We start from the raw sequence: 9,168 nt of genomic DNA, 5'->3' as shown, positions 1-9,168 counted from the left end.
TATGACAAACTAGCAGATGGAACAGAACTGCTTTGTTGTATTATCATTATTTTTTAAAAGAAAAAAAAAGTAACTGAGATTGCATATGGTTAGGAAACACCAAGCTAATAATTAATGATAATTCAAAGCTTTTCATTTGTTTTTAATTGCAAGACTTCTCAGAGCCCTTAGAATGCTAATGCACAGTCTGACTTTCCAAGGCCAGCCTGATTGGTGCTGGATGTAGTTTATCCCAAATTTATTTGATTATAAAATCTTTTTTTTAAAAAAAAATCATTTCTAGAAACTACTATTCCTTGGAAAACACTGAAAAAAAAACACCATTGTCATAGAATACATATGTGTGTATGTGTTTGTGTGTGTGTGTGTATATATATATGTATATACACACACACACAAACACACACACACACACACACACACACACATATATATACATATAAAACTTTGTCTTTTAGTTACTTGTATATTTATCTTATGTATTTTCCTGCTTTAGCTTTCTGCATAAGATCTTGAAAATAATAGGCACTTGTTGAATTGAAAATCATGGAATTTTAGGGTAGGTTCATTGTTAGGAAGAATAGTTGGCAACTGGAAAACAATAGTTTGCACCCACTTTCAGTACTTTTCTTTTCAGGCCTTTTCACACCCTATTCTCCTGGGCTATCTTTCAGGCTGTGAAAAGATTAGTATCTTGATGCTGGCAGAAAGCCATTGTTAACATGGGCTAAGTATATTCTCTACAAATCACTTTATTGCAGCAGCAGTATAACCGGAGAAACATGTAAAGATGGAGGTGATTTTAAAGGCAAGAAAGCAGGAGACAGCTGACTCTAGGTCTTGGGTACACTGGGCTGTGGGAAAGGCAGCCTGTGGTTTAGTTCTGTTTTTCATTTCCAAGGGTATGTTTGTCAAAAAGGTACTCTGCTAGGCCAGCATCCTGGGACCCCATCTTAATCAAGTTGTGTACATGGTCAGCTAGTTCTTTGATAGACTTCACCTGCTCATTCAGGTAGTGGGTTTCCAGAAAGTCACATAAATGGGGGTCACTTTTGTCTGAGGCCAGGGTGTGCAATTCCAGCAATGAGTCGTTCACATTCTTTTCCAACACTAGAGCACTCTGCAGGGCATGCAGCCCACTTTCCCAGTTGTCCTTTTCTGGCTTCTTGATGTCCTTTAGGTAGATCTGGCCTCCTCGCTGGTTCTGAAACCTCATCAGCTTCTCTGCATGATCTCTCTCTTCCCGAGACTGGTGAAGAAAATACCTGGAGAAGTTATACAAGGCCACGTCGTCCCTGGAGAAGTAATAGGCCATGGACAAGTACACATAGGACGCATAGAGCTCAAGGTTGATCTGTCGGTTTACTGCAGCCTCGCAGTCGCGGTGAAAGTTCTGGCGTACCAGAGAAGGCCCAGAAGGGTCCCAAGAGGAGGCCACTGTGGCCAGCAGGAGTCGGGGGTTCACTGATTGGGGACCCCAGGAGCGCCTCGCGGCCCAGAGCTGTGGAATCGCAATGCTACAGCGTGCGCTACGCAGGGACAGTAGCGAAGGGCTGATGAGCCTGGAGAGGAAACAGAAACCGGACAGCATGGCTCCTCCTTTCTGGAAGTGGGGAAACTGAGGCTGGGCGCACTCAGGACCAGGCCCAGTGAGGGGGCGTTGGGTCTGAATCAGAACGCGGGCCTAGGCAACAGGGAATGCGTCACACACCCCTTCTCTTCCACAGGCACAGAGTTCCACAGCGAGGGCTTCTGGCAGCACCACGCATCGCACCTGTCGTAATTGGGACCATTCTGGTAATGGGCCTCTGGGAAAGGCAACACAGAAAAATGCAGTTATAGGACCCAGTTTATCCAAAAATCTGTCTCATCATCAATGCAAGATTCTTGCTGTTGGGAGTTTTTAATTTATTATTTTACCTAAGTTAAAAAATACTGTCATGGCACATTCCTATAATCCCAGCTGCTCAGGAGGCTGAGGCAGGAGGATGGTGAGTTCAAAGCCAGCCTCAGCAATGGTGAGGCACTAAGCAACTCAGTAGACTCTGTCTCTAAATAAAATACAAAATAGGTACCCCTCCCCCCCAAAAAAATTTAAAATCCTGTCATTAGAGTAGGCACTGTACTTGCAAAAGAAGGGACTGAACTGCCCTTGCCCTGCATCTCTGATCTTTTCATGCCCAAGGACCCTACAGTGGCAGAAGGAATACAGTGAAAGGGGTAAAACCCAAAGTCATCATCAATTCATCTGTGAGAGTAAATGTCCATATTTAAAGCAAGTATATATAAATTGATTTCCTTGTTATTTTAATAATAGTAATAGTAAGTATGGAAGTAATTGCCAGTATAGTGCACAACTTTTCAAATGCCTATATACAAGTAGGTGCTTTAAAATATGTATTTTGTTTTTAAATATAAGTTTATCTTCACTATACAGAAAGCAGATACTATGGAAAAGTAGGAAAAATGTACCAATTGGTTACAAACTTGATTTTACTTTCCCATCTTTTGTTAAAGGAGAGAGAGAGGGAGAGAGAGAGAGAGAGAGAGAGAGAGAGAGAGAGAGAGAGAGAGAGAGAGAGAGAGAATCTTTTGAATTACTGGGGATTGAACCCAGGACCTAACACATGCTAGGCAACTACTATACCACTGAGCTACATCTCCAACCTCTTATTGTGAGACAGGCTCTCACTACATTGCCCCCATAGGCTGGCCTCAAATGTGTCATACTGTCATACTCCCCTCAGCCTCCCTAGTAAGAAGGATTATAGGCCTTGGCCACCATACTTGGCAAGAGAGAGAGAGATTTTAAAGAAGTTTTAAAAAAAATAAATATTAGAATATTTAGTGTTAAAAGGATATTTTAAAATGTTGTAGGGAATTAATAAAATGAGGATGAGCTCACAGAAGAAAATTCAAAACACCCCTAATTCTTTCTCTGCCCAGAGATAACCATTGTTAAAATGTTGATAATTCACACAAACTGAGAAGATAATTAAAAAAAAAAAAAAATATATATATATATATATATATATATATATATATATATATATATAACAGTACACATATACTTTTTAAACAGCTCTGCAGTGAAATAATTAACATACAAGAAGCTTCACCTACTTATTACAATTTGATAGCATATGTTACACACACACACACATCTGTGAAACCATCACCTAAATCAACATAGTGGACATTTTCATCAATTCCAGAAATTTTCTCATAAGTCCTTTGTGCTCTGTAATCCCTCACTTTCCACTTGTCTCTGTCCCATCCCATCCCAGACAACCACTGATCTTTGCTTTTCCTCCCTACATATATTAGTTTGTGTTTTCTACAATTCAATTTATAATAAATAAAACTTTATTTCTGGTTTCTTTCACTCAGAATAAGTATTTTGAGATTTATCCCTTTTGTAGCTTCTATTAGTAGTTCCTTTTACTGTTGAGTAGTATAACATTATATAGTTTTATGACAGTTCCTTTGTTCCGTCAACCAGTGATTGACATTTTGGTTGCTTATGGATTAAGTTATTAAAATAAAGGTGGGATGGAAATTCCTGCACAACTCTTTGAGTGGACATGTGTTCTCATTTCTCTTGGGTAAATATCGTGTAGTGAAGTGACTGGATCATATAGAGTTAAGTCTATTTTTAACCTTTGGCAAACTTCCAAACTGTTCTCCAAAGGGCTTTGAAACAGTTTATATTCCCATCAGCAGTGTATAAGAGAGCAAGTTCCTTCATATCTTTACTAGTATTTGGTATCATCAGTCATTTAATTTTAAGTTTTTTTTTTTAATTTTAGCTCTTTGTAGACATGTACTGATATTCCAATGTTTTAACTTTACATTCTCATAATAATTGAATGATTCTTAGTGCATTTTCATATATTTCTTTAGTGAAGTGTATGTTCAAATCTCTTGCCAATTTACATATTGAGACATTTGTTTTCTTATGGTTGTTTGTTTTTCATGGTTCATATCCGAGTCTTATTAGTACTACTTCAGTTCTTCTTCATGATTTCTGCATATTGCCTTCTCTATCTCACTTTCTTTTATTTTCTTAAGCAAAACAGATTATCTTTCTAGGTTGGTTTCACCAATGGTAAATTTAATATACAATTTAGTTTCCACAGGTTGTTGAAAAAAATTAGTAGAATGTACACAGAGCATTTACTATGGTGCTTTGCAGAATCTCCTTTAATAGACTTTATTGGATATTTCTTTTTAATTCTTAAAAATCAATTATTTTATATTTTATATTATTCAGTAAAATGTTCAGTTTAAGGAAATACCTATACAGCTTACAAAAACAAAAACAAAAAAACATCAACACAACCCAGATACATATTGTATGCATAGTATATTAGTCAGATGTGCATTGCTGTGATCAAAATACTCAACCAGAACAACTTAGAAAAGGAAAAACTTATTTTGGCTCCTGGTTCCTGAGGTTTACTCCTTGGTTGGCCACACCCATTGCTCTAGGCATAAGATGAGGCAGCAGGTCATGCAGGTGAGGACTTGGAAGAGAAGCACTGCTCACCTTATGACAGATGGAAAGCAGAGAGAGGAAAGGGGGGAAGTGCCACTGAGAAGGTGAACCCTTCCAGGTCATGCCTCCAGTGACACGCCTGCTTTAGCCACTGCCTACAATTACCCACTCATTTAGTTAACTCAAACTAAGATGAAACAATTAGGTTACAGCAATTATAATCTAATCATTTCACCTCCAAGAATCCCTGCATTAACACAAGATCTTTTGGGTGACACCTCATATCCAAACTATAACATACAGTGAGATAGAAGTTATTATATAGGAATGTCCAATTTTAGTATTGTAGTAAGCTCTTGCTCTCAAAAGAACTTCTTCAGGTATATGATAAATAAAAATGAATGCTAAGTTCTAGTTGCATTTAAACTCTGCTAGTCAAATATGACTGATGTTCACCAGGCAATTCTCACTAATTTTCACTTTTCTATACCCATTATACTTTTATTTTCCCCATACTTTTGCTATTCCTAGAATGTAGTTCCCTGAAGAGAAGTGATGAAATTGATTATTTAGTGTGGTATTAAATGCTGACAGCTGTTTCGAGTGTTTTAAGAGAATTGATGCTCTTCTTAGAAATGTTTATCCCTAAAGTAATAAAATGCATAGGCATAAGACAAATAAAATGCATGAAATGTGATGCAAAATGATGACTTAAAACACAACACACATTTAAATGTCCTATGTTAGTAAAAAATGTCTCTTCTTCCTGATATAAAGTTTGTGGTATAATTTTGCAGACTTTGAACCCATAGGATGTAGTAGATATTATGTTTATCTTCTGGGCATTTTGATTTCTACAATTCACAGTAAAATTAATGTTGTTTGAACAAAATACAAACCTAGACCATCACTCACTGTTTTTCACAACTTGATTGTTCTTCGTTTTAATGGCTTCTTTCCTTCCTTGATTAACCCCTAAGCTTTTGTGATTCTATGATTCTTCCTTTGCTTCTTTACTTTCCTTTCTTCCTAACTAAAACTCTTCTTCCCAGTGTTCTTTCACTTCCTTACAAAATCCTTCTCATCTTTTACAGTTCCGTGAAATATATTACCTTCTTTGTAAGGTCTAATATAATATCACTCAGGATTAACCAGTAACTTTCTTACTTCCTCTGTATTTTGGGTGTCAAAATAGTTTGTTTATAGTAAGGGAATATCATGTTAGAATCTCTGGACATGTGTGTATGTGTATATGTGTTTTCCTAAGAGTAGAGCTTACTATTTTATTCATTTTTAAATCCCCAGGCCTACTACAGTGTTTGACACACATTATGAAAGAAACACAAATGTTTTCCTAGTGTCCTTTCTTTGGGATAGGAAGTCTAATTTCTTTCTTTCTATTGGGATAGAAAGTCTAATTTCACATAGCATACAAAATTGGCTCAATACACTTTTATAAAGCATATTGGAAGATGTTTTTAATTTAAATTATTTAAGGCAGCAAAGAAAACCTCTGTACTTTGGTGGTTTCATTGTCCAATGGAAAAACAATATTTCCTCTTTTCTCCTTTATAGACGTATTATGTAAGTGTTTATCATATATGTGAAAAAGCTTTGCCAATGGGAAATTAAAAACCATATGGAAGTGAACTGCTTTGATTAAGTAATCCTTTGATTTATGCAATAAATCATAACATTTGTTTCATTAAAGCATTTGATTTAAACTAGTAAATATTTTTAGAACTTACATACCTTGAAAAATATTTGAAGAACACTCTTTTACGTTAATGGATGGGAACAGAGTCATAAATATTAAGGGGATGAAAAATATCCCACTTCTCTATATTTGCATTTCCAATGATGGTATTTATTTTCTTTTCTCATTTCTTTCCTTTCCCTGTTTTAGGTAACAAGATCAGTCATATAATCAATTCTTCATTTTCATTATTGATTCTAGCCCTTTCTAACATTGTTATCAGGAGCCTGTTGTGTGGTAAAGTCAAGGTAGAGATAAATCCATTGATCACTATGGATTATGCATTTGCTGTTAATGAAGTATTTGAGGTTTTGAATAAATTATTTGTCCTAGGGGAAAAAGCAGAATGGGCATGTTGCTATTCTGAGTGTTATCACTAGTAAATCTAAAAGTCTAAAGGGAATAATTAGACTAAGCTCTGGAGTAGTTTTCTTTTTCTTTATTCTGTGATCCACTCAAAATTAACAATGTTTTTGTATCTTCAGAGAAATGAGTTAGAACCAGATTCTCAAGCACAATACATGCTTCCTCTAAAACTGGAAGAGGTCTAGCAATCTATTTTGCTCTCAGTCATGTTATTCTTCTAGCATTGGAGGTTCAACATGCAGTAACTCCTTCTTTACTTTGTAAGAGAAGCTGGCACGGCTTAGACCACAGGACTCCTAAACCTATACCAATATTTCAACCACTTGTTACCTTTCACCCTTTTAGTTAACTATCCAGAGCATCTTTTTTTGCTCATCAGATCTATTAACTTAGTGTGATCATTGGAAACATGGTGCTCTGTGATATGTTCAAATGAATCACGTATTCAAATCAGTTTATTGTGATGGAGAGTAGGCCAGTCAAAATATCTCTGAAGCAAGACTATGAAATCATACTGGTGTCTGTCCTAGGGGAACATGAACTGCCTTAGATGCCCTTTGGGGTGGATGTTGAAAAAAATATGTGTATCCAGATGAAAATCCACATACTGAGATAGGAATCTGGGAATAAAAAGAATACTGACTCTTAAAAGAGAAGGGCTCATGGACATTGAAATACAGGCAAGGCCCATAAACCATTGCAATACGAAACAAGCATTTTGTGAGCAACTCAGCCTACATCCTTGTGTTCATGTCCTTGCTTGCAGAAAGTACCATTATGCCAGGGCCATGCACAAGTTAAGAAAAACTGGCAAGAATTATACAACTCTGCCCTGACTTAACATATATTTAAGAGCTACTTCTCTCTATAAATATTAGAATCCCAGAAAAAGGAATTGTTTCCCATTCTCCAGATAATTTAAATCCTCTCTTTCCTTTTCAATGCATAATCCTTGCTCTCCTAAATTAACCTCTACTTGTGCCTCGGATGCAGGCTGAAACTGTTCTGTCAGATACATCAAGGACTCTTTCATCCTGAATTGAGATACCTTCTCTAGAGCCTCTTTGGACTTCCTCTGGTGACAATACATGAACTATAAACTTAGTTGGCCATTTTTAGTAAGGATATCATACCCAGAACAAGAGATGTAATTGGTCCTACTACTTCATTACAGTTTGGATATAGAATGTCCCCCAAAGTGTCATGTATTGAAGGCTTGGCTCCCAATGCAGCGATGTTCAGGGTGAGGCTTTAGAGGTGATTGGATCATGAGGATTTTTAACTCATCAGTGGATTAATAATTTTGTAGCATTATTTGGAGGTGGCAGAACTGTAGGATGTAGGACATAGCTGAAGGATTGGTCTTTGGGGAATGCTCTTGGGGAATATATCTCATCTTTGCCCCTTGATCTCTGTCTCCTTACTGGCTATGGTGAAATGAGCAGACTACTTCTACCACACCCTTCTGCTATGATGTTCTGCTTCCTTTCAGGCCCAAGGCAATGGAGCCAGCTCACCATGGACTGAAACTTCTGAAGCTGTGAGCCAAAACAAGTCTTTCCTTCTTTAAGTTGTTCACGTCAGGTACTTTGATCACAATGAAAAGCTAACAGAAAATTGGTACTGAGAGTGGGATCATTGATATGACTATATCTGACCATGTGGTTCAGAAGCCTTTGGAATTTGTTTGCATGAGGAATTTGGATAGGTTTGCAGATGCAAGGTAAATAATCCCAGAATATCAAACTTAACAAGCAATTCTGGAGTGAGCTCAAAAGACTAGAATTCTGATAAGAATGCAGAAAGTAGACTGTGCTTTCAGATTTAGATGGAAGTGAGGACTCTATGAAGAATTAATCTAGAGACCACATGTGTTACATTCTGGAAAACAAAAATATCTTGTTTACATTTTGTCCACGTCCTGAGACTTTGTGTGAGTTTAAAGGTGGTGGACTAATTAACCTAGTAGAGGAAAATTCAAGGAATCACAGTATTCAGACTGTGAAATGAGCATTGCTGTATGATTTTAGCCAGGTTTACAGTGAGAATCTGTAGGAAGAAGCAGAACAGAAAGATTTTGAAAACTTGCAGTTTGGCCAGAAAAACACTTGTAAAATTGGAGCCAAAGAAAGTGTAGTTGCTGAAAATATTAGTGTTATTAAAGAGAAACAAGTACTTTGCACCAAGACAGTAGGAAGCATACCTTGAAGGCATCTAAAGTATGTAAAAGTGAGGTCTGGGGTTGTGGCTCAGTGGTAGAGCGCTTGCATAGCATGTGGGAGGGACTGGGTTTGAATCTCAGCACCACATATAAATACACAAATAAAATAAAGGTCCATCAACATGTAAAAGAATATTTTTTTTAAAAAAAGAATAAAATGAAAACTTGTAAGAATGTGTTGAGAATACAGCATTGGGGTGACCTGATCTTAGACTTCTACCTAGGAGTCGTTTCGCCATTTCATTTCACCATGCTCAGTTGCCCAGGCACTCAGAGGCCACTGAACTTTGGTTCAGTGAGCTCAGCTACTATTTCAACAGACAGGAC

General features: G+C 37.0%; 1 protein-coding gene across 1 annotated transcript; it reads right to left on the bottom strand.

Moving 5' to 3' along the window:
• Positions 1–802: 802 nt before the first annotated feature.
• Positions 803–1,591, bottom strand: Ftmt (ferritin mitochondrial). The gene has a single exon (XM_046468202.2). The coding sequence runs from the start codon at positions 1,589–1,591 to the stop codon at positions 878–880; it is 714 nt and encodes a 237-aa protein (XP_046324158.1). The 3' UTR covers positions 803–877.
• Positions 1,592–9,168: the final 7,577 nt, after the last annotated feature.

The sequence above is a fragment of the Marmota monax genome, unplaced genomic scaffold, assembly GCF_021218885.2.
Source record: "Marmota monax isolate L192 unplaced genomic scaffold, Marmota_monax_Labrador192_F-V1.1 WCK01_AAM20220418_F8-fsc00461, whole genome shotgun sequence".
Taxonomy (NCBI): domain Eukaryota; kingdom Metazoa; phylum Chordata; class Mammalia; order Rodentia; family Sciuridae; genus Marmota; species Marmota monax.
Note: the sequence above shows the minus strand (reverse complement) of the source record. Positions and strands in the feature narration are given on the sequence as shown.

Excerpts from the sequence above, each read along its gene's own strand:
- Ftmt (XM_046468202.2), bottom strand. The coding sequence starts at position 1,591 with ATGCTGTCCGGTTTCTGTTTCCTCTCCAGGCTCATCAGCCCTTCGCTA.